General features: G+C 39.7%; 2 protein-coding genes and 1 long non-coding RNA gene across 4 annotated transcripts in view; 2 read left to right on the forward strand and 1 right to left on the reverse strand.

The window, feature by feature from the left end:
* LOC120444801 (putative neural-cadherin 2) overlaps positions 1 to 26543 on the forward strand; it is a 49560-nt gene that overhangs the window by 7014 nt on the left and 16003 nt on the right. Inside the window, exons 2-6 of the mRNA XM_039624748.2 lie at positions 9124 to 9591; positions 16035 to 16178; positions 20684 to 20799; positions 22219 to 22383; positions 25127 to 25264. Of these exons, the coding sequence (XP_039480682.1) occupies positions 9540 to 9591; positions 16035 to 16178; positions 20684 to 20799; positions 22219 to 22383; positions 25127 to 25264 (615 nt within the window). The 5' untranslated portion in view covers positions 9124 to 9539. The remainder of the gene's footprint in view (positions 1 to 9123; positions 9592 to 16034; positions 16179 to 20683; positions 20800 to 22218; positions 22384 to 25126; positions 25265 to 26543) is intronic.
* LOC120446417 lies at positions 10297 to 10716 on the reverse strand. Its single transcript, XR_005615852.1, has 2 exons — positions 10588 to 10716; positions 10297 to 10524 (listed from the first exon to the last, which is right to left on the reverse strand). It is a non-coding gene; the product is annotated as an uncharacterized LOC120446417 (long non-coding RNA).
* LOC120446414 (akirin) lies at positions 18949 to 19729 on the forward strand. Of its 2 annotated transcripts, none has more exons than XM_039627373.1 (2): positions 18949 to 18967; positions 19061 to 19729. In XM_039627373.1, exon 2 carries the CDS (start codon positions 19063 to 19065, stop codon positions 19624 to 19626), a length of 564 nt encoding a protein of 187 aa, XP_039483307.1. In that variant the 5' UTR covers positions 18949 to 18967; positions 19061 to 19062; the 3' UTR covers positions 19627 to 19729. The 2 variants fall into 2 exon arrangements, with proteins under 2 accessions (XP_039483307.1, XP_039483308.1); XM_039627374.1 differs by lacking the exon at positions 18949 to 18967 and having other exon boundaries at positions 18974 to 19141; positions 19193 to 19729.

The raw sequence follows: 26543 nt of genomic DNA on the forward strand, positions 1-26543 counted from the left end.
GGCTTTTCCACACACCCATGTCCTCAAGAGGAAAGTCTGGAAAATGGGCAGAAAAAGTTAACAGGAACAGCAAGGAAGATGCACTGAGAGAAATCATTCTTATGAAAACGCGAATGCTTTCCGCGACTGGGAAACATCACTTGGAATATTATTTTAAACTTTAAGAAAAGAAGAAGAAAAAATTCCATATCTCGTAAATAGGTAGTAGCGGGAAACACTTTCAAAATTTGGTGACATTCTTTATTTAATTTAAAAGTCTCTCTTACTCCTTTTTCATTGCTTAGTTCAAAACTGAAACAATGTAAATATATTGAGGTTAAGGTACTATTTTTTATGTTCAGCCCCAATAACATTGCGCAAATTATTTTGTAAACTAATTTTTTTGATACCTTATTATTGACTGCAGGTGTCGTATTTTTTGTGAATGTATCTTGCACAAGCAGTGCTCTTCCTCAGCGCCTTCCCATTTTCCCACCGTGAACTGTGAGCGGGGAGTGTGTGATTGTAGCCAATGCAAGGACGAGTGCACAGGATCCTGCATTAGGTTTCTGCACGGTTCAGTGCTTCAAACTTAATCCTTGCTCTACTGGCGCCTCTTTCTCCCCGCGGCTTCGCTTTTCCGGCTCCACCGCCGATTTCCCAGCTGTATGTGTGAGCCGTTAGTGTATAATTTTAAAGTTGGATTAAGCAAAGGCGACGAGGGCAAGCAGGAGCAGCAAGGATGCGCACAGAAAGGAATGTGATGGCAGAATCAGGTCAACTGTATGTGGCACTTTTACAGCTTATTACGGCAAACGAAACGGCCCGCCCACCGCCCTTTTCTGAGCACTATCTGTTTGTCACCCTGCAGGCTTTTATGGAGCTACATTATCGCATAATGTAATCATTGGCCCAAATGATGGCATGTCCTCAAGACAAATTCTTTGTTATATTAGCCTTGGCAAGCCGCGCTGAAGGCACGTCCTTGCAGTTCGTTCATAAAACGAGCAAAACGGAAAGAGAGAGTGGGTCCAATAAAATAATAAAAGTAAGTTTAGTTAAAGGCAGTGCAAATAACAACACCTCAGTGGCAACAGCTTGTGTCTCAGGGCTATAGAACGGCTATTAATTGGCTTTTCACAACGGCAACGACACGGAAAGAGACTGGAAAATGGAGTGGAAAATAAATACAAAATCAACGGCATTTAGTCAGCTATTTTAAATCTTCTACAGACGTGCAATTTAATTAATTTCCATCGATTCGCGAATCCCCGACTGACTGGAAAAGTTGCGCGCACTTAAAACTGAAAACTGAAACAATAGAAATCATTCTTGGCTCAGATGGCAGTGCATTTTCTAACCGAGAAATGCAGCGGGAAAATGGCAAGGGAAACTAATGAGTTTCCGCTAAAGTTTAAGTGATTTGCGGTCAGATTTAGCTGCTTCACTTTTCGCAGTGATTCATTTTCCGCCCCCACTTCAGCCCCACTTTTCCCTCTCAAGAGCCCAATAATGCAGTTTTATGAGTTCTCAGCCTTTTATTTATTCACATACTTTGGGCAATCTCTTTCCGTTCTGTTTGAGAGTTATTTGTATATCTTTCTGTTTAGGAAGCGAAATTTGCATATTTATGGGACAGTTTTGTAGAGCGAAATAAATCTGCGGGCCATAATGCAAAATGAGGTCCGGTTGTAAAAAAGCCCCTTTTGGCCCCAGCGAAGCCAAGTATCTGGCTTATTGATCTATCTCAACGAATATATTAACAACAAAAATTTGTTTACATTGCGACGGCAATTTGATGTTCCAACCAAGATTACGCCCCGGCAAAAGAAGCCAAGTTATTTATGGTGTTTTTCTTGTTGAGCATGAAATCCCAATCCTTTTGTGGCCCGGGCAACTTTTTAATGATCCAAATGCTCGATTGCTTGGGTAACAAACAGCAATTTGTCAGGGCAATATAATGCGAAACTTTTGTTCCACAATAATTGATTTACTTTGCCTCCCTGTCGTCAATCAATTGCCGTGGCGAGCACTCATACGCCACGTGGTACCGCGCTCAAGCGCAGACATAACGAGCAAACAACAGCGAACTCTCCTTGGCATCGGCATTACATGCTCCGCTGCTGATAACGGGATAGCTACAGCTCATGCGACTGTGTGCGTGAGTGTGAGTGCTTGAGTGTGTGCTGTGAACACATTAGGGGCGTGGTTGGACGCCCTGATTGATGTCACATTAGCTGTCTGTCCAACTCGCGATGCCATCGATGATGGAAGCCCTGGATTTTCGAGCATTTTGCAGACGCTCCAGAAGTGCGATCTTCGAATTGAGTGATGGGCTACCGAAACTACTCGGGGTTGAGTGGATAGAAAAGGACATTGGGAAAGATTGGGCGTAATCCCAAAATAGCTGACTCTTAGCCAAGGAGTTCACTAGTTGCTTATCACTTTCAAAGTTAAATAATATGATGGAGTTTCAAGAATATGCAAGCACTTGTTAACTGAGCTTTGAAATTAATTATAAAGCTTCTTCCTATTGAAGGTATATTATATATCAATTTGTTACATTTCTTTCCCACTTTGCCTTTGTATAAAGATTTTTCTAAATACTTTGGGTAAGTCGCCCTTTTTTGAAGCGATTTTCCGCATCATTTATTCGCCGAACCCCCAGCTCTAAGTAGAAAATAATAATTCCACATGAGACCAGCACAACTGCGCCATTTATATGAGTTCCAGATCCTCCGTTCTGTGAGAGGGCATACGAAAGTTTTTTCGGCACGTGACAAAGGGCTGGGAAGTTGGGAAAATGCGGAAAATGAAGGCGTGGCTGATGTGTCTTTGGCTTCTTGCCTGCTCTCGCGATTCCGTCAGCCGCAAAATGGCAGGCAGAAATAATGAGGCTTACATTTATGAAATTTATGCGTGACACCCACTTGAATGCGAAAGCGAAAATGAGTTTGTCTTTTAGCGAAAGGCAGTAGCAGAAGCGAGTGTCTTTGACGCTTATCAGCGGGTCGCCAAGGAGCGTGAACTTCCCTAATATTGCGCCTTTGTCATTTTTAATCTTAATAAAAGAAAGTTTTTGGACAAAAGTGCCGGGCGAGGCGTTTTTATTGCGCCACTAACAAAAGTCGTGCGAACAAAATGTTTATGTCACATGACAAAATCGTAGGGAAGAAGAGTAAGGGGCGCGTCATTATTATCAATGCATGTTGACGAGGATGGGCGTTGTGGGATGGCCAAAGTTTGCGCAAAACTTTCACATGAAATAAAATCAAAATATCATAAACACTTGAGCTGGGGGCGTGTGTATGGTCTGGCCAGATATATATTTATTTATTTTTATGCCCGTCGACAAATGCCATTAGATAAATAATACCAAATAGAATTGGCCAAGGAAAAAACTTTTTCCCGGTCGTTTTCAGTTTTTCTTTCTGGCCCTTGCAAAGCAAATAAATAGAGCCAATAAAGGCCTTGACAATTGATGAGGTTTTCTCTTTCCACTGAAACTTTTCTGACACTCTGGCCTTGAGATTGCCCCGATTGAAAAGTTGAAGAACTGAAAATGCCGAAGTAAAATCCATTTAATTCCTATCGCGTTTACTTTCGATCTGCTAGAAACCAAACATTTTCTAGTATTTAAAAGCGTTATTGCCCTGCTTTTAATCCTGTTTCGAATTAGTCCATGTATATGAATAAATTTCCCTGCCTCCGCCACTGTAATCCCATCAAAAAAAGCAATACTTTTTCTGCCATTTGACTGAACTATAACGCTATAACACCAAATAACGTGTGCGTGAGCGTGTGTGTGTGTGTGTTTGGGTAGGGGTATGGGTATGGGAATAAAATATACCCTGCAATTTTTATTGACTGTCGCACTGAAAATGAAACTGCAAAAACGAAAAATTCCAGCGCAAATCAAATAAACATTCCGCATAAAATAAATTCCGGGGCATATCAAACAGCGCCACCCCAAAACTGAGTCCGAGCAAATAGAAAACAAATTGCATGTGCAAAGGGTGCGGCTGGTGGTGATATTTTATCTTCGGTGGAGTGGCAGCGATTGCATTGCAGAGGAAAAAACAAATGCTGGAAATCAAATAAATCAAATGCTCGTAAATAAATCATTTGAATTTATTTTCATTTGGGCCAAAACGAAATGTTGACAAAATAAAAGCACATAAATACTCAACGCCCGAAAACACGAAAACACGTCGATTTCGCATTTACCCAGCCCATTCAAGGAGCATACACGCCTACATACACATACACACACATATGCCATATGCCCGACGTGAGCAACAAGAGTCCTGCTGACTGACATCGGACAGGCGGATGAAAGTGGCGAAAGTGGCGAAACTAAGGACCCAGAGATCTCGTGAGCCTGTCACGAGCCAACAAAAGCTAAAATGTTATTTTCACACTTTCAGCTTTGCAGCTGGGCTCCTGGGCTCCTTGGATCCTTGCCTCTTTGGCTCCTTGGCTCCTCTGGTGTCCTGTTTCCGTGTTTCCGTTTGTGTGCCCTCCACTTGCGGTTAGTTATTTCGGCACAGCACAGCAATTGTCCTCTCGCCACAGTGGCGGTCGTATTGCTGCTTTTATGGTATTTCATTTTATTAGTCACCAACTGTCGATTGTTGTACATCCATGACAACATGACACGTCTGCCGCAGTAGAGTATCTTTATAATAAGACTATTATGGCTCACTAAACCAACCTAAGGACTTACAATGTTTGGCTTCTTAAATGGCACTTTATTGATCTTAAGTGGAATTCCGATTCTGGGAAATCTTCAATTCACTCACTGAATTCAAAGTGCATGGCATGAGGTGTACAAAAATAAAGTATATTCAACATTTAATAATACTTTCAAAAACCGTTTTGTCTGCATGGAATTAATCAGAATTCGAATTATTTCTGAGTTAGATTGATTGTAGTGAAACCTATCTACGAGTATACAGAGTCCAAAATCATTCAGAGTTTTGACCGATCCCAACTTAATATCCCCTGCTGGCGAAAGTTTAAGACAAATTAACAAGACGAGCCCTCAGCTCCGCTCCAAATTGCAGCTTTCAACAGGATGCTCTGAAGAAGGTGGCGCCGGAAAATCCTTTAAGCCCGGGAATTGCTAATGCCAAACGTCAGGCGGAGAACTACTAGAACAAGAGTTTCTGAGTTGCTGAGTTTCTGCTTCCTGTTCCCTGCGGTCGGATGTCTTCAGCTGCAGCTGTACATCTTAAATGAATGCTGGGGAGTTGGGCAAACTGCAAAAGTTGGCCAGCATAAAACAAAGAAATCAAGCTGTAATTAATTACATTTTATTTGGGTTCCGTTGGCCCGGAGACGATTGATTATTTCGTGCGCGCATATTTGCTGCTTCATTTGTTTGCCAGCTCGGCTAACTTGAGCCAAAGTCCCAAAGTTCCCCCCATCCGTCTTACAGTGTCTCGCTAATTGAATTGTTAAGCGCATTTGATGCACTTGCCAAGTTGCTCTTTAAGGATGCAATTTTGCTGGGAACTGCTCGTCGGCGAGCGTGCAAACACTCGAGTGGATGGAATGGATGTTTGTCTGCAACAGGCAGCAATCTACTCTACTGGCTGGGCTTTTCCCCGGAAACCCTGCTTATAATTGTTTACCCCGCCCCGCCCCGCCCCGCCCCGCACAGGCACTTTTCCATCTGCCGACCGCCTTCATTCACTTTGTTGTTCTGCAACTGTGAACAGCATCAACAACAATAAGGACATACATATGTTGCCTGCTTGTTCGGGCTTCGCTGTTTTTACAACTTCAAGTTTTCATGTTTTTCCATTTATGTTTTTTCTACTTCCTTTATGCGATTTTATTTTTTATTATTCCGCTCCTCCTCCTCCGCTTTTTTTAACTTGGTTCGCCAGATGTTGGCTTTGGCTTTGGCGCGGCTATGTGGGTCACTCACTTTTTGCGTTGTTAACTCATTTGAATTGCACGTCAACAATTGTGAAAACAAAGCGAAAACTTTTGCCATTTGTTCGCCCAACAACAAACAGCATTCGACAGCACCGACGCTTACAACAACAAGAGCAATAAAAGCAACAAATTGTCGGCGGTTCCCAGAATGCAAAAGCGCTTTCGACTTTAGTTCTATCTGATAATTCCTTAGATCATCCCCTAGAGCTGCGTAGATACATATATGTACATACATGTTTTAATTTTAAGGAAAACTTTCCAATTGCGACAATCAAGTGCACTTTGTGTTGCAATAAACGTTGCTTAATTCGTTGGATGAAGTCCCACTTATGGAAAGCCCTTGTGATTGTATTGTTTTTATAAATGCAATAGAAAGATTATAATTTGTAAAATGTATGTTTCATTTTTCTTTTATGAGAAACACAAGAAAAATATTTTATTAATATAAATAAATGCGCCTGAATATCGATGTTCAGTTATTAAAAGGAGCGCTTCTATAGATGGTCAAGAGAGAACGCTATAGTCGAGTTCCCCGAGTATCAGATACCCCTTACTCCGCTAATTGAAAAGCAAACGAGATATTTCCAACTTTTTCTGGCATATTGCTAGAAATTGGGAAAACAATAGCAAAAAAAAACCTTCCAAAAGTATGGGCGGCAGTATTGGGCGGGTTGTGGGCGTGGCTAAAAACATGTTTCTCATACTGAAAGTGCTTCCTTTTATATGTTACATACTTTGTAACGAATATAGTATACCCGCTTACTGCACAAGTAACGGGTATAACGCTCCTTAGTATTTTTCAATTTCACATATGTATTTTCTTATCTTCTTTATTTCTGTTATCTCTTTATTTGGAAGTTCCGAATTTGGTGCTTTAAAATGTGGCATTTTCAAGCACCAACTGTCAGCTTTTTTTCTCAACTTAGCAGGTGGTCGACAAGTTGGGGCAGCTGCCTTTCATAAATAAACGAGTTGATTTCCTGTGGTCTTCATAAACTTGTCATTCCACATCCATTTGGTAGATATCACATTTCTTTCGTTGCTCCTGCCATTTTCTTGCAAGTGAACTCGGCTAATTTACTTGGCTGGTTTCCTTCCCCTGCCCACAAAATCCAACGTCTTTGGTGGCGGCTTGTGGGATCGGGCAAGTTTATATTCATTAAACTTCCGCCACATTTTGCGCTTTATATTTTGGCGCTTTCAAATGTCGGCCCGGGACACTCGACTGAAGCATACCCCTCATACAGCCCCGACGCCCTGAAGAGTGGAGTGTGCGGTTAGTTTTGGCCGGAAAGTTTATGCTTTTGTATTTCCGCCGGGGCTGGGCAACAGTTTTACCCACTTCCTCTTCGTTATTTTTCTTTTCTGCTTTGGCCGACTTCATCTTGGGCCGGAAAAGTGCAATTTCAAAATTTGTGCTGCATTGAGGCTTTCTTTTCTTCGGTCCGTTTCAAAGAAAAGTTAAGAAACGAGCATGTTTAACTTTTTGGCAGGCAAAGGAGCATAAGACAGCCGGCCGAAAACAAGAAAAACTCTTGTTTGCCGACTTCAATTTCGCATCTCCCGTTTCATTCGATGCAAGGCAGCAGCTGCCGTTTGAGCAGGAGCTCGCATAAATTTGCATAAATTGCGTTAAAGGCGGATTATAGAGCTGGCAAAATGACTTAAAGACGGCAAGTCTGACGCTAATTTCACTGACCTCAATTTTTCCTCCGCTTGGGTGCTGCTCAGCAAATCGCTGTGAAATCGGGATAATGTCGGCGGTGCGGACAAAAACAAACTTAGGTCTCAAAAAACGTCTTAGAGATTTAACAAGAATCCTAGGTCTGATGCTGATTGTTGTTAAGATACATAATATAGAATAGCATTTTGCTTTGGTGTATTATGAATACAAATTTCGTTAAGGCACATCAATTTCTCTCAGTGACTGCTCTATATTTTTATTCATATTTCAACGTGCCAGTTGGCTGGCAATTGATTTGGCCAGCTTGTCTTACGGGCTTATGACAAAACCACCAATAGCCCATCAAAGTCCAAACAGGCTATTTGTATGCGGTGCTCGGCGCCAGAGCGAAGCAATTGAGTCACTAATTACTTTGCCTTGGCTTTAATCGCTTCGCAACGCAGAAGTGGATGCTTCTCCGCCGGCCAGCTGTCCATTAAAAGTCCCTTCCCAAGTGGGCCAAATTGTTAAAGTACATTTAGGGGCGTTTGGATGGGAAAACGAGGCTTCGCCTTAACCCCTTATAGCATAAACAATTAAATATTTAGGAGCCTGTCCACGCCTCCGGATAAAGGTCAAGGCTGTGGCCAGGACCAAAAAGCTCCTTGGGCGGCTTTCGGGCTGCCTTAGCTGCGTTAATTGGCCCGCCTTGGCCGGCTTTTGTTTGGCCTAGGCCCAAGTTAGCTAATGGCCAACTGTTTGAGCAGCGTTTGAGAATTTCCTAGGCAAGTTTGGCAATTCTAATTGCTGAGACTTAGGCTCTACCTCGCCTGGAGCTCTAGCAAAACTAGAGCATATCCTTGGCAGCAGCTTGGACCTCTAAATAACAAATCTGTTGCAATAAAAGTAATGAACAACTTTTAATGTTATTAAAAGCGTATTCTGTATAAAAGGCAAAGCCCTATGCAAATAATACAACTTCAAAAGATATTTGGTTTATAAAAGTAATTATAACAAACAAAATTGTGTATATAATAATGACTGTTTTTTAAGTTGCTTACAATGAAATTCTTCTAACAATCAATCATAATCATAACAACTTTACGAGTTATTAGCACCCATTGTGGCGTTATTCTTTACATAACTAGTTAACCTCTCCCAACATTGTCAATCATTAGAAGTTACTTTCATATTTTTGGGAAACAAAACTTTATGTTAACCAAATCTAATTAAGTGGCCTCGAAAACGACCGCAACTGCTGGAGAAGCTTGCTTAGAGTTTTCGACAATGTGACAAGCTTTTAATAGCTAAGGATTATGTTGGCAATGGGGATAATGGCGAAAAGTGTGTGTGCCAGACATTGTTGCTGACATAAATAAACGAACAATTTTAATTGCCATGCCAAGGACAAAATGTAACCATTCAAGACTCCGCCAAAAAAAAAAACGGATAAACTCAAACAATATCGTTAAAGGTCGCGCCGCGAAGTGAAATTTTAATTTATGAAAAATATTTTTGGTGTCTTGTGTTTCTAGCTAGTCGCTGAGTGCAAAATGATAGCTTGAGTTGTGCAAACAAAATATTAATGCCAACTACTATGAAACACGCGCAGCGTTTTGATTTGTGTGAACGCCATAAAAGTGCACAGCGCAAATTGCAAAAATACCTCAAAGGCAACAACCACCGCAGCAACTCATTAAAACTAGTGCAAATCAACAAAGGGAACGGCAAAGCCGGAAAGCTCGAGAATCGCGAGCTGGCACAGGCAAACTTATCATTTTAATCACAGGAAATTGCGGAAAGGTGTCGCTGCAGAAGAAAGAAACCACCCAGGAAAACACCTGGCCACCCAAATCGACGCAAATTAATTGCTTAACGCTTTGCGACTTTCAGCAGTTTGTTCACTTACAGCCGCCGAAATAGCTTTCGCTGCCACTGCAACTGCGTAGTTATGGTCGATCCATTAAAAATCTTTTGGGTTCTGACAAATAGCACCTATTTGGGTAAGTGTGTACCGCCATTTAAATACCCAGCATCTGAGATCTGTGTGTAGCTACTTATAAGTGCACATGATTATTTACCCATGCGTCCCTGCATCGTTATGGCAATGTAAATGGTCTTGTGAAAATTTCATGAAGTGTAATTTGTTGCGGAGGCGAAAGTGAAAGAGTCTGAGATTCTGGCTCTGCACGTGGGCACGTGAGGGATCTTGGCTAACGACGCCCCCGGGGATGTGGCTGCTCCTTACCTTAAATTTGCATTTTTGGTTCCCGGCCCTTCCCGACGCAATTTCCTTAGTTGATTTCCTCTCGACGTAATGAAGAATGTAGCGAACACCCTTATGGCTAGAAATACAAAAAAATTCAAAATGTTTCTTTGTTCTATATAAACAAAAGCCTCTTGGATCTTAAAACAATAGCTCAAACTAGTGTACTTCTATATACTAAACTATTGCCTACTTTTAGGCAGTCTGTTTAATAACACGCATCAATGTACCAAATTTATAACATAGAGCTATCATAAAGTAGAGAGAATTTCCATTTAAAAAGGGGTAATGGAGCTGGAGTTGATAGTGTCTTAAGCCAGTTTTTTAGCCAAGAAACTGAAGTTTGGACAAAGCCACTTGTTAGAATGCCAGACTGCCCGACTGAACTGCGACCCGCAGTTTGAAGTGCAACTTTCCAGATTAGATCGAAACTTTAAATGAATTTCTGATTAGGATGACTTTTCATATTGGCGCACACAAGCCGTGACACGGCATACATATCGTATACGCAATACATGTTCACTGATAAAAGTGAAATTGCTGCGAACCAGCTTTTTAATTGCGGCTTTCGGCGCTGTTCCACCATTAACCCTGTCATCACAGCCTAGTGAAAGCCATCCCGCTCGTCGGATGTGGGTCGTAATTAACACGCCGGTGGACCGTCCTGTTTCTTAATGAACAGCGGCGATGAGAGCGATGAAAACGAGGCCCATAAACAAGGTCTCCACCTCACCTTGTCCTCCTGTCCTCCTGTCCTTCAGTCCGCCTGTCCTTCTGCCCGAGAACTCATTATGACTGGCAAAATATTTGTCAACTCATCAGCGCTGTGGTGGGGGTCTGGGAATAGCACCATATTTTTTTATATCGGTACACCGAACTGTCTACACTTTCCCCCAGCTCTTCCGGAATATTTTGTTTTGCTGTTTGTCGCTTTGTTTGTCACTGTTCGCCGCGCACACTTTTTAATTAGTCCTTGCCGAAAGGAAACTCACAGGAATTTAAATGCGCAGCGCAATGCAGGAGGTAAATGGTAAAAAAAAATCTTCTAGACATTTCATAAGTTTAATTAACAATTTTTGTGTGTTGGCTAACTCGCGAAAAGCCCAGAGGATAAAGCATAAAGCTGAAGTGCAGGTCACTTCCGGCATCGGATGTCGGTAACGAAGATCATCATCATCATTGGCCCGGCTAATGAATACAAATATTCCGCGCTCTTGGACCCGGTTTTAATTGAAATTTCAGCCCAACAAAGAGGCCCACGCCAAAGGGCCCGAAAAAATTCGAGCTGGCCATCATCAAAGTTAATGAGCTGCACGTTACTGGATACAAAAAATGAGAATTGAATACATGGCCGACTGGGTCCAAGGGTATTATTTGAATTTCGTGGGGTTCAACGAGTTCATTAAACGGATTTAATTGTACTTTGTTTTTGAAGGAGATGAGTCTGTGCAAAGGGTTTCCCTTGTGAGATTTGTTTTAATGCTTACACAGCAAGGGGTCAATATGGATGAGCCTAACAGCTAACTTAGTAATGGCTTAGCCTTAAGATAGCATAATAAATCATATGCTTTTTTTTGTATTTTAAATTGTATGGCCCTATCGGTTAACTATTCATGTACTAATTATAAATTCCTTTTTATTTATGGAACATTTATAACGAACGTCAAGTGTCAGCAGCAGTTGTTTGCAAGAACACAGTGTGTTGGCGGCGGCAATAAATTAATGGTAAAACTAATTATAAAACTCCCGTGTCCCAATCACTTATGTCAGAAGTCAAATGAGTTGCCATTATGCTAATGTCAGACTGACAAACGCAGCGCAACAAAGCCGAACCCTTGGCGTTTATCATACATCAACATAATGGGCGTGTAAAAACTGTCAGGCAGTTTAAACTTGTGCCACATGGCATATCACGCATACGCACTGTTTACATCCTTCCTTTTCCGCCTGCCAACACTATGGGCATTAAACTAATAATAACTTTTACGCGCACAATTGGGGGGTATTTTGCGGACTTCACGCCGCACCATCGATCTCTGTCAATATTTGTTTTAGTTCGGATAACCGAAAACTTTTTGCATATCGCACAGAAAACTAAAGCGAAAACTTAATCTAACGTACATGAGTAAACACAACATAAGATTATCATAAACTTACTGCAAATTTATTGCGCGTTGTTTTACGTGGGTGTTTGTATGTGTAAACTAAGCGCTCTCAAATGCCTAGAGGATTAAAATATTGCCGCAAAAACATTATGGTTATTTATTCGCACTCTACTTCTGCACATTTTTGGTTGTGTTTATTTATCTGTCTGTTTGTTTTGATGTCAAACGAGTCACCCTGAAAACTAATTAGCAAATTAAAACTTGTAATTTATTTATTTGCGGCATAGCTTTGAGGGCGCTTGTTTAACTAGATTTTCCGCCAAAGTAAATTATGCCAAAGGGCATAGAGTACGACCTCAGTCACCAATAAAATAATTTCGGTTTTCTTTGTAGGCCAACACACTTTGAAGTCTGTTGTCTGCTGAATCTTAATCAGTTAAATTACCCGAATTTAGATTAGTAGTGATACTGGAAATAGACAGCAATTATTTCAACACAAAATCAATTTGCATTTCATAAAGAACCGTAATAATTTCTTCAAATCCAAATAAAATTCATCTATCGAAAAGCTTATATTAAATATAAATACAAGCAAAGACATACAAAAATACCACCCAAAATGGGATAAGCTTTCAGTTGTCAAAGGAAAATAGCTTCACATTTTCCCCTCCTTCCTGTCAGTTTTAATGTGATGCGCTTTGTTCCCTTTTGGAAAATGTAGCTTCCTTTTTTTGCCCCACAAAAACTACTTTGACTATTTCTGACTTTGCGAGAGTCTGCGTCTGTATATCTGTGTGTTTCCATGGCTGATTTGAACAGCTCTGACATTTGACGCCACTTTGCACACATTTTCCCTTCTCCCCTTTTTATTTCTTTTACTTTGCTGAACAAAAAACCAAAAAAAAAATAGAAACAACAAAAAAGAATTCTAAAGCAGCATATAAAATAGAGAAATGTTTACGGGGTTGCAAAAAAGAGAAAAAATAAACAAAATAGTGCCAGCTGCCAGTCATTCATGGACTGACATATGGCTCACCAGCAGGTGGGCGCAGATGCGGCAGGGGGCGTGGCTGGACTTGTTAGTGTGCCAGTTATGCGACCATAAATAGCTGACGGCAGCTCAACTGCCACTGCCCTCGGCCACGCCCCTTCCGCCTCACGCCTCCACCTGCACGTTAATAGCTTAAAGTGAGCCCTTTTGACTGCCCCCCCCGCCAAGCGATGGAAAAATGCTGGAAAGTGTGGGGAATCGGGCGAAAAGCGGAAAAGCGAGAGCATGCTACCTGGCTGATGACTTGGGCGCAGCCCACTTTGCTGCTCAATTTAACGCCAACAAAAAGGCAGCCACTTTAACACAGCTACGCGGCCATCAAGGGGTTAAGCAATGTGATAATACAGATGGAGGGATTAGAGAACTAAAATAAAGATTCATCGCTTATTAAATTGTTTGCATAAAAATATGATGAGTTTCTCCAAACAATCTTGAAATAAGGAATTCCCTTATACATCGTATACATCGTAGTAAAATAGTCAATTACATTTTCCTTGAGACACAGATATGAATGTTCTTTTCCAGATTTTTTTCTAGTTTTATACAGACCACTCGCACTTTTATACAAACCCTTACGTTTACTGAGCCATAATGACAGAGTGCCAAAAAATTAAGTCAAGATACCTCGGGGCGAAAGAAAAAACGGAGCAAAATGCAATTCCAACTGCCAGCAATGTTTGCTCATCGTGTTTGCGTGTGTGTTTGTATTTATTCAGTATATTGTAGCAACACGCATGGGGTCCTTGGAGTTTTCTTCCTAAATGCTTTTCACTCAACTCACTTTTCCTTCTTTTTAGGGTCGTGTTTATACGAGTTTTGGGCTTGGGCTGATGCCCCTAAAAACCAGTGTATATGAGTGTGTATGTGTTTATTTTGCTCATTTCTCATTTCCTTTCATTTTCTGGGCCAAGAAGGACTAACTCGTAATAGGTCGACTTACCTGCAACCCAAGTAAAGCAAAGAGCTAAATTCTAAATTAGATTCTATTTGTCTTAGCCCATAGTAGAGTATGAAAGACCTGAAAAGCGAGAAGTTCACTCAGTTTTTATATTTTTATATTTTTTTTTTTCATGAAAAGAATTTTAAGTTGACTTGAGCATTCAAACGAATGAATGATGTGTGTGAGCGGAGAATTTGTAAGAGCGCTGCCATAAACACACTTCACAGGAAAAGGGTGAAAGCTCATTGCATTTCAAATTTTCCGACGAATATTTAATTGGTTTCTCAAACTGCTCAGTCCTGCAACTTTTGAAAAAAACTCAATTAAGTTACTTGCAAAGCGGACAAAGCAAAACCAAATTAAAGGTTCAACAGATTCTGTAATGCCGTGCTTAGGCAAGTCAAATATCGAAAGTTTGCTCAACACTTGCGCTTGGCCACCAAAAATTGTATTTTCAATTTATGTCAGCTGCAAAACAAGTGTAAAAATTATAAAGTACCTGGCGCATATGTGCTTTTTGTTTGCGCAATGGATAAATAAATTGCACTCTTGCAAAAACGTATATTTCTTGCTAAAACTTGAAATTTTCGAAGGCAGCTTTAAAAAGAAATTAAAACTATTAAAGAGTATACATGTCGAGTGCATTTTACAGAATGCTTTTGCATCCGAGAGGATTGCCCCGGCAACTGTCGTCCTTTCAATATTTCGTATACGCATCGTGCGCCTGCTGGCAATTTAAATTCTTCCTTTTCCAAACTGCAGATATGCTCTTTTATGTTGTGGGACCGCCAGTTCACTCTGGCTGCTCTGGCTGTTAACGAACATTTATTCTTGTTGAATGTATACATTTTATCGTGCTCATATTTATGCCCAAGTTGTGCAAGCACTTCGTGTTTTTTGTAAAAACAGATTATTGCTTCCGGCATGTGGGATCCGATACAGAAACAAGGCGGAGAACCTTTCAAGACATGCTCAGGCTCTTGGGAAAATTGAACGCTTAAACCACTTTGTTATTTGCTAGTTAGGTTGACAAAAGACGCATCTTGAAAATATTTTAGTAGTCGAATAAAATGGAACTTAATTATTTAGGGAAAACTTAAAAGCTTGAGAGGATTTCCTTGTTAATGACCCGACTTTTACATGAAATTCATATTTTTCGGGAAACAATTGTCAAGCTCACCAAAGTTTATAAACTTTGTCAAGGGGGATTGCAAAAATCCACGCTTATTTGTGAAGTGCAATTTCCTTCCGTATTTGCCTTGAGCTCTCCTAGTCGAGTAAAACTCATTAACGCACGTTCCCGTTCCGAAAACTAAACTACACAACTATCCAGAAAGTTTTGTTTGGCAAGACATTAGCAGGAAATAAGCAAATAAAGTGAGGCAAACAAACGTGGCTGAGTTTGGCGAAGGGAGAGCCGGAAAATCCCTCAATTAACAGTGCACTTTGTGAAAACTTATTTTGCTTTCGACTGGAAAAGGGGGACACAAACTTTTTGCTTTGAGTAGATTGTTTTGTGATTTCTGCTGGCTTTCAGTTGCGCAGCATATTCCTATGAATCACTATATTTGACTGAGGGGTTTATCTAGTGTAGCAAAGGGCTTATATGCCAACAGTTTACCTAACAAGCTAAGAAATTAGGAAAATCAAACTATTGAATTAGTTGAGTGCCAACCAATTTTTCTATTTTTGCATAGAATTTCCCAAATGTATTCTTAATATTCCACTAAACTTAAAAGTAACATTTTGTGTACTTATTTAATAAAATTATAATGTCTAAGCTTTAAGTATTAGTAATGGCATAGCCCTGATATTTTCGGTGTATAGTAATTTTGGTGAAGTACGAATGTGGGGTGGCAGTACTACCCTCTTTTATGCCTGCCACGTTTCGAGCATAAACGAACGAGTATACGACTTCCTCGACCGCAAAGGAGGCACGCGCGCAATTTGTCAATCAATAAATTTGCCATAATTAATGCTGCTTATTGGCATTTCATACACTAAGAGCATGCAACCAAGCAATCTATTTATACAGTATGAGTATCTATATGAAGGCTGGCTTTCCTTTTCTTTCTTATTTGCAGTTACAAAATTTGTACGCATTGGTATTGCCGACAAAAACGATTCACCGCCATATTTCGATAGATTTCTGTACGAGACTGAAATCGATGAAAATGCCGATTTGCAGAGCACCGTCCTCACTGTCAACGCCAAGGATCACAATGAGTGTGAGTAACAACAATCCCAGCACTACACATAAACAACAAACCGTCCCTTCATCAGGCCTAATGTGATTTTGTCCTTCTATTTAAATTATATTTTTGCCCGAGCGAGGATATTCGTACTTAATCGCTCGAGCAAAAGAATATATATTGCATAAACTACCAATTGATTTCATTAAGTGTTTCTTTAATTGTAATTGCCCCGGGGAATGAGCTCATATCATCTCCAACGATTTGCATTTGAAAGACATTTAGACGTAGACAGCTGCTTCAGGGAGAAAGTCCATCAAGAATGTCAGTAAATTTTGGCTACATACATGTGCATGACAGAAATATCCGAGCAATTTAGGACTTGAAACGCTTAATTTATTCAGGGCACAGCTATCATTGCCGTTATTGGTTTGTCTCATTACATTTTCAATTTAACCACAAAATTGTAGCTACAATTAAAATATTTGTTAGGCTCAATTTAGGCTTTATTTCTTTATTTCCGCAACTATAGATTCACACTGTAATTTATACGACGTCAATTGCAATAATCCCTTTACCTTCTCACTTCTTGTAAACTTATGTAAAGGCTGTAAAAGACAGTTATTATTGCTAGATTTCGCAAATCATTTTCACTCGACTTGAGTCATGAATCCTATAACTTCCTTCCTTAAGCCACAAAAAATTATACGAAAAAATACTCATGCATAGAGGACGTCATAAACATTTGGTAAAAACCAATTTGGCAATTTCCCTTATGGGGCCACAGAAAATGTATGCATAAATATTAAACAGGCGTTCCAGAATATTTTCCCCTTCCTCGTAGTCATAATAGACATTTACAACATTTATATATTTTAATACAAAGCAACGTCTGTTTGTGTGTGCAGCCATTGTCAAATATTATTAGGCATCGGCCATGTACCGCAAATATTTGCGAAATATTACAAAAATATAAATGCTCAGTAAGACCAAAGATACACAGCAGAAGATACAGCTCATAGTCATGCATAAATCCATAAAATACAAAGACAAGCACAAGCGAAGAGCAAGTGAGCATCTAATATGAGTATTTGTATATCTGCCTATTGATTCCCATGCGGAAATTATTATTGTTAATACGGTGAGGGATGGGGAAAGTTCTTCCTCTGCGGCAGATACGATTTGCAGCACGAAAAACATTCAAAATCTCATTGAAAGCGTTTAACAACTTTTTCCATACCGACGGCAAAGGCAACGACAAACTCGTGGGCAGAACTTTGTCTTGTCTTGAATCTGTCTCCCCAACAGCAACAGCTCTCAAAGGACATCCGAGAAGACTGTGAGTCCTTGATGTCGCCGTCGCGACGACTGCGAAAAAAGCATTAACCCGAATTGGAAAAAACCAAAGCAGAAACAACAAAAGCACACTGTTACAAATCTATGTCATGCATACAAAATACATGGTATTGTATATCAAGAAGAAATAAAAGCTGGGGATTACGATTTAATTGCTATACCGGTCAGTGATCAACATATGAAAATTCTATTACATCATTCTATTTCAAATCAACTGCTTAGGAATAACAAAATAAACATGGTTATATCTGTGTTTATAAATAACCAAAATATGGGAAACAAGTTTACTTAAAATCATTTAAATTAAATTAAGTTCAAAGGAATACGCTGCCACAGCAACGAAGCCCAGTGTAATCCCACCAGAAACGGGAAACAGAGCCGGCGAAAAGAAAATAAATGGGCACACGAAAATTTTGAACTACTCGCTGAAGGAAGGGGATTTTAGTTGTATGTGTGAGTCGCATAGAATATGAATTGAAGGCTGAGTCCAACAAAACAGGGTCAGGACAAATCTCTTACTCTTACCGACTCCTTGCGTTGCCATGTTTGTGTCTACTTTGAAATACGAATGGAGCTGTAAAACTTTTGTGCCATTGCGTGCCACATTGCGAATTTATGAGCGAAAAGATTATTTATTTGAATGTGCGCGAGGAGTTGCCATGTGTTGGCCAAATGTTGTCACATTCGAACCAGTTCGAAGAGTTCTAGGCGGCCAAACGAAGCTCATTTATTTCCCTGGCATCCCATCGCTTTAAGAACTCGTTTTTAAAGAGCCACCCAAGAGCTGGGTGGGAAGAAAACCCGGAGTCGCACAACCTTTCAGTGTGTGCCATAAAAACACTTATCCGACACCCCAACCTTCAAATAAAAAGGAAAGAACAAAAAATGAGCACACGAAGAGCTAGAAAGATCAAAAAACCATGGCAAAAAGCGAGAATGTTTTTCCCTCCACTTTTTAAAATGACTTTTCATGCTAAATAAGTACACAAACAACATCGCAAAGGTTCTGAAGGACGAGCAGGGATACTTTTACTGCCTTTTCTGCTCCCATGTGAGCCTGGGTCTCTGGTGTCTGTATATTAATTTATTATCATTATCAGTGATTTAAAAATGGCGTCATGACGCCGTAAATTGTAAACGTCATTGTCTAAGACTGGGGACCACTTAACACGACTCGCCTGAGCTACTCCCGATGCTCACGTTGTTCTAATGGTCTGTTTTGAAAAAAATTTAAAAAACAAAAATAAATAGGTTTTGGATGGAGTTCGTTTCATAGGTTCTTTTCTAGCGATGGGCTGACAGAAAAGAATATATAATTAATGTTTCAAGCGAGGGCGGCTGAAGGAGTTTTTTAAATAAATGTGAAGTTATTTTAAAAGCTTAGCTGGCTAAGTGTATTTTTATTGGGTTTGCTGACGTAAATATATTTTTTATAGAAAAATGGGAAAATAATTTGGCAACAGAGCACAGTAAGCATAGCAGTTTACTTGTCGAGTTGAAAGTGAACAGATCAAATAAGAAATATATTAAGACCCAAGAAAATTCATATTTATTTACTCTAGGCATGAATCACATAATGCAAAAACGTTTACTAACTCTGGAGGAGGAATCTCGGCATATAAATCCGACAAAACGATGTGGTGGTAACTGCAACGAAAGAACATTAGGAAAATTATCAAGCCCAATTGTTCCAGGCGTTAGTTGTATTTCACGGAAGCGATCGATTCCTTGGGAGGAGAACACACCTGAGAATTTTTCCGCAAAACGAGCACGAAAGCAGATCCCAGAAAGGAAGTTAAAAATTAATACGGAGCCTGCGGTTCCAAATGATATTTTGATAGGTTTGCCAGTATTGCTTGACACTGACCCCAGTGATTGGGAGGAAGGTTCTCCAAAATCAGAGCTTCAGGCGGCCAAATCCAAAACTGAAGATAGCAGAAATCTGTTTACCTATCAGCAATTAAAACTTATTTGCTGTGAGATGATGAATCAATGCGAGAAGCGAGTAGTGCAGGAATATGAAGTAGCATTGACTCAAAAAATGGCAGAGCAGTATGATACATTCATCAAGTTCAACCACGACCAATTGCAGCGAGAATGTGAACATAAGGCCAGTTATTTGTTATAGTAAAGACTATATTTTTATTATTTTTTTCGAAAATTGTTTATATTAGTTATCAAAGAATGAATCTTTAAAGCAATAAATTGAATTTATATTGTATTTGTTCTAATACAAATGGTTTTAAATGGCTTAAATTAGTGTTAAAATCTGTTTGAAACGCTGCAAGAAACTTTCTGAGCAGCTCTCCAACCAATTCCTTAATTGTGCAGAAAGCTATTACGGCCCACAAACAGCAAAAGTGGCCAACTTTTAATGCCTCAAAACTCCAGCTTCCTGACATCCTGCTCATCCAGCTAGTCGAGCAGGTTAAGCGATTTACGCGTCGCTAATTTACGCTAATGTTTGCCTTTCACATTTCCGCATAAATGCACAGACAATGTGGCAACGTCAGCCCCGGCTCCTGTTTTCCACACTTTTCCCCCACTGCACCCCGCATGCTCCCTCCAGACGTGTCCTGGTTGTCACATACGAGAGCATTTCCATATTCCGCCACCAAGACAACACTTTTGCAGGCTGTTTAAACATGAAATAAGTAAATTATATGGCATCTTGTTGTGCCTGGCATTCTTATGAAACATTGGGGGCATGTCCTTGTGCTCCTTCTCGTGGGGGAAAATGTTTTTTAATGAACTTAATTATTTCAGCTACCTCCGTGGCTGCCATTTTCATGCTCTTTGACTTTGTTCATTGTTTTTTAATCTTGAGGCAATCCAAATTTATTTTGGAGGAGCCTCTTTGTGGATTACTTTGTTGAATACTTTTTTTAACAAGAGTTAGAAAACCATTCGATTTCCATTGATAAAATATCAAGTTGATTCAGTAGACACATGAAAAAATAAAAATTTAATCCAACCAGAAAACTTAATTCTTTACAAAACTCGATTAACGCACCTCTTTTGACTGATGATCATATCACGAATTCCAAATCTTATTTTACTTAAATGTGATTTATCTTCATTACGCATACGCCGAGTGCTCTGGGCGTACGTAGTAAACCAATCGAATTACCCCCTTGGTTAAATTTAATCTATTTTAACGTCGAGCTCTCATTATCTCTTTGCAGCGACGAATATTCGATACCAGATCACAGGCGGTAACATAGGCAATGCATTTGCCGTACAGAACACCACCGGTGTCATTTACGTGGCAAGTCCACTTGACTACGAAACGAGGCCAAGGGTAAGTAGTCGACTACTCTGCGATTTCCACAACTGCTGAAACTGTGGTTTTCGCTGCAGAACTAGTCTAAGCTGAGAAAAAAATTAATATTTTATAACTGATTTTGGAACTTATTTTAGTATTAACATAATTTGACTTATCAGGATTTTTTATTTCCAAAACTACTATATACATATGTACAAATGATTTATTGATGCCACATGTTTTGGTTTGTGTATCCACTTGTCTACAAGTTGGTGCACATTTTTTTTTAGTTCTAGTTTCTTCGACTAGGTCCTAACTTTCAGTTGCATGCATAATTTATATATTTTCCCGCTTTAGCGATGAACAACAAAAAAGGGAAATATGTAAAACTATGCAAAACTTTTCGGGGTGCTCTCCAAACTTTCGACCAGGCAAGCCAAGACGTATACAAAAATGAATCCAGAAAAAACGAAAAATTCGCTTACATGTAGCATTTCTATCTCAAAAAACTTCTGGGGTACAGAGGATATATATAGACAGCTGGCGTTACATTTCCCATTGCGCATTTTTAACGTGATTGCCAACACACTGATCTATCACTTGGAAAAATCAGTAAAGATTTCTTGCTATCTCTGAAGAGATATCCAATTTACTTCAAATCAAAAGGTACGGGATAAGCTGATACTTGAGTATCTCTATAAAATATGGGAAGGGTATTACAAGTGGAAATAAATGTACCTATGAACAATGATACATGGGTGCACTTTAGATCGCAATTCTATAAAAAATCATGAAAAGAACTAGTAAACTTTTTTTTTTGTGTGGAACACAGGCAGACACACATAGAAATCCGCACCCTGCCTAGCGTAGTCATCACCTATACGCAACTTGTTTTGGCACCCCAAACAGGACTGAAAATCCGTGTAGCTGTCAATATCCAGCCATGCAACAAGCAGTGGCAGTGCCACAACGGCCAAAACAACCAGCCACAGCACCCGGAACATGTGTTGCCAATTTCGTATTTGGTACTACTTCTTTTCACTTTGTTTTGTTTCAGCCGTGGAAAAAAAATTTCGCAGACCATTCATGCGAATTTGGCTTTTGTTGTTCACATTGCAACACAGCAGGGCCAGTCCAGTAATTGAATTAATTGAGTTTTGCTGATGGGCATTGTCCTCTATCGTAATTCACCAAAAGTGTCCGTTGTAATTAACCATAAATATATGTTTAGCTTTGAAACGTTTACGCTAGATTATGAGAAAAGTTTTACTCTGTTTCCACTGTGCTGAACTTATGCTAGTGACGGTAAACAAATTTTTTTTAATTAATAAATTGCCTAATTAGGTTTGCCTGTCCTGACATAAGCTTTATAATGTTAAAATGGGTAATTGGACCACTTATACAATAATACAATACAATAATACCAAAATACCATAACTATCTTGTATCTTACAGTACGAACTGCGCCTGGAGGCAACTCGGAATCGCAAAAATAATTACACCACCGTTGTGATCAACGTTCGCGATGTCAACGATAATCCACCGGTATTCGATCGTCAAACATATCGTACACAAATCACTGAGGAAGACGATCGCAATCTGCCCAAACGCATTCTGCAGGTTAGTTTTCAGTTGAGAAACCATTGCCTACTTTTCAGGGGAACACTTATCGCCTTATTGACTTCACGCAATTTAAATATAAATACCAGCGGCAGCGTAAGCAACACATTCAATACGTGAAATTTGCATAAAGTGCCAAAAACTGAGCAATAAAAAAGAGAAAGAAAAACAGGCCGTGAGCAAACACAAAAGGCTGGAAATCTCAAGTGGCGAACGAATAGTGACTGAGAAAAGGAATACAAGCGGGGAAAAGGTTGGGAGGAAATTCTGCACTCGCGTGGGCCAATTCAGCCGTAAATATGCATAAATACTCATTCATTAATAAGAACGTGATAGTTTCGCAACGGCAGTAAAATGCGTACACAAACGCAAATACATACATCAACTTCATGAGTACGCACACGCACACAGACCACTCACACTTATATTTTCACAAGCGACTTTTATTTAAGCCATTATTTTCCAACATAAAGGCCAGTGTGGAAAAAGTCGAGTTTATGGCCACATCAACATTTAAATACACTTTAACGGGTGCATGAAGTAAAGGCCCACTTATGGACTGCCAAACGAAATAAATGGCTCGAATGTTAGCTATAATTATTTTTCCACAAAAATAAATATAAATCAAATCAAATCAATACACTCTAAGCAAAAGGTTGCACGGACTGCGGCTGCCCAGTTTTAACGTTTTATTTTAATTGTATGCATATTTGTTATTAGGGCAGCTTTATAAATAACCGAAAGTGACATTCGAATGATTTATTACGCGCACTTATTTTCAAGAGCATTTCATTAACGCCAACTTTTTCATATTTCTTTAACATTAAATACAAATTAAAATTGCACAGCTCAGCGGTCATGCCCAAACCAATAAACAAGAAACGATGAAAAACAAGGCGAGTTTTTAATTACACATTTATGGCGGGCCAAAGTGCGGCCGGAGGAGCATTGTCACGGCAGGACCCATTATGGAGGATATATATGGATATATGTTTCTGTTGCATACATACATATATGCTGCAGTTGCACGGATACAAGGTGAATGGAATGCGTTTGCTGTCGCCGACACCTTCGGAGCCAAATTGATTTCTGTGCTTGGAAAATGAAATGCAAATATTTTTTATATAAAGCGCAGCTCTGGCGAGGATTCTGTGTTTGAGTTTTGGCTGGCCTGGCATTTCAATTACGCCCATAAGTGTAGGCAGAGGAATGTATGGGAGTGTGGGAGTTTGGGAGTGTGGTGGCGTCCTGGCGAAAGGACAATGCACGCTGCTCGAAGGATCGCTTCCGCGTCCGAAATGGGCGGGGCAGTAATAATGGGCACAATGATGGCACGTAGACAACTCTTTTGTCATATCAAATTGTGTTCAACATTTAACGTAAATTGTCGCATTGTGAATGTGCAGCGGATGGGAGCTGAAAACGAGGATGGGTGGAAATGGCAGGCACTTAACACGTGACGATGATTTAATGGACCAAGGACCCAGAGGATATTGCTACATGTTTGGTTGTAATTCAACTGAAACTCAGTTTTCTTTCATTATAATAGAAAATGGGTTGCACACATGCATAACTTTGGTTTTGTTTCCACAATTTGTACAGACAATCCACCCAGATACTTCACTTTACACACGACAAAGGCAGAGAGATAAGATTCAAACTGAACAAGGCAATTATTGCTTTTAATTGACATGACAACTGTTTAAAGGATCTACTATTCTGTTGTCCTCCCCGTGGGTAAAAAGCTTTCAGTTGTTCCACAGCGAGAAAAGTTATTCAATTCAATATGTTGGTTTAATTATTTTTTAATTTTATTGTTACTAAAATATCTATAATTTCGAGTTACATATGTCTTATTTAACACTTTTATGTTTTCGTAGCGATTTTTATCATTATAAGTTGAAGTGCTTAAACATTTTACATCGCACAGACTGTGTTTTAGACTGTGCTTCTTTTATTCTTAATCCTTCTTTTGCATTGTTGCTTGTTGTTGAGAAGCAATTACAAGAAGTTGTAAGTTTTCCTTCTGCTTGTAAGCGGCCAAGGAAAATTGAGGCACTTCATAACCTGTTATTTGTAAAAGGACTAAAACAAGTAAAATTCTTGGGGAATTTTCAAGTATAATAATGCTATGGACATGGGAAGCGTTTCAGTACTATTCCATTAAGTTGATTTTATTCAATTGCTCAATCCCCAAGAAAACCAAATCGAAGTCGATAACCATTTTGCCTATGATCAAATATTCCAAGAAAATGGTCCTAAATGCTGATTTAATTTACCAATCACAAAGCGAAAACGAAACAAAATAAAACAATAAGACAAGAGAATGAACCGAAATCCGATTGAATAATTACATAAATCTCGGTTATATTAGCATTTCATTCCTTTTTTTGTCAGAAAATATTTTGCGGCCATCGTGGGAGGGTCCGAAAAAAATGTGCAAAAAATAGTAGAGCAAAAAATCGAAGCATAAATTTACAAGCAATTTTACGGGCTACGGGAAAAACACCTACCACGCCCACCGTCCAGATTTTCCATCCCCCCCTCCCCGGACTTTCCCCGGTTCGACTTTCACGTTGCCCTTTATTGGACATTTAAAGCATTTGGCTCATTTACATATTTGATTTATAGCGACCAATTTTGTAAGCAGCGTCCAGTTCAGATTCCCCCGAATCTGAATCCTTATCCCCACCGTATACTGCAGTTTTTGTTACTAACCATTTTCTTTTCCATTTCATTGCAGGTCACAGCCACCGATGGCGATGTAGATAGACCAATAAATATTGTATATTTCCTGACTGGCCAGGGCATCGACCCTGATAACCCAGCGAATAGTAAATTTGATATAAATCGCACGACGGGCGATATTTTTGTTCTCAAGGTAAGTGGGCGCCCGGTAACCTCACGTTCCCTTTTAAACAGATGCCAATTTCGAGTCCCCTCGTAAAACGAGCGTAATGAAAGCCAGTTAAAATTTCGCGTCGGCCCCTTAACAGCAAACCGTGCAAATGGCGCGCAACTCGAAAAAAGCTGGAACAAAAACGGGGAAATAACTTTTTCCTTTGTGACCATGCTTGGGGGTACCTACTCTATAAGCCCCGGGAGCCTACTTTTTTTTTGACTGAAGGCTTTCCCTTGGCCGTTTACAATTGAGCCACAGCTTACGCTCGCGCAATGGCGCTTTATATTGTTTATATTGTGTGACGAGTGAACAGCTAAAAAAGTGAGAGGGTCACAGCGATACGGAACTGAATACACCCTAAATAAATGCTCGTGAAATGACATTGTGATCTTTGCCGCCACAATGGGAGAGTTTTGGCCAAGTATAGGGAAACAGAACATATTTAATGGGCATTCAAAAACATAACATATTTAATGGGCATTCAAAAGCAATCACATTTGAACACACATTTTTTTAACAGGATCCACATTTTATTTTGAGCTTCTTTAAAATCGAATGTAACCAACCAAAAAAATGCACGGTAAGCGTTAAGCGATTTGACAGCCCTTTTAAGTTTTTTTCCCTGGACACTCCTTTCATAACCGAAAAAGATTGAAACGCGTTCAATATTTACCACACTTCCTCGCTTTTCAATTGTTGTCACCCCCTACCATGCTCGGCTGTGCGAGTTTTGTAAACTATAAAGCTTTTCACGCGGTTCGGTGGCGTATGATTAATTTAAAACTGTGACAGACCACACACACAATCATAGACACAAATGCCACGCCCAGTGGTGCATGAACGAACAAAAAGTAATGCCATTTAGATGCAAAAAACTGCCACCGTCGGTTGTCAGATACATAGACTCCAATTAATTTCAGACAAAGATAATAAAAACAAACGAGTCAAAGGGGCGCGAAACTCTCACGTTTCAGTGTTGCTAACCAACTCTTCCAAGATTAAACGCTTATGGTGTAATGTAAACTTTATTAAAATAACTTTAACTTGATAATGTATTTGATCATGTAATTTAAACCATATTATTTAAGCTGAGCAAGTACCCCAATCGCGGTGTCCATATGCTCTTGGCTCTGACTTGGCATTCAATTATCACAAACCATTCTTATATGATCGTAGACAATAGGTACCAGATTCAGATAAGATTAGGCACTTGATATAGCCAAACATAATACATTTGATTGATTTCTCTAAAGTCAAG

Source organism: Drosophila santomea, chromosome 2R (genome assembly GCF_016746245.2).
Source record: "Drosophila santomea strain STO CAGO 1482 chromosome 2R, Prin_Dsan_1.1, whole genome shotgun sequence".
NCBI lineage: Eukaryota > Metazoa > Arthropoda > Insecta > Diptera > Drosophilidae > Drosophila > Drosophila santomea.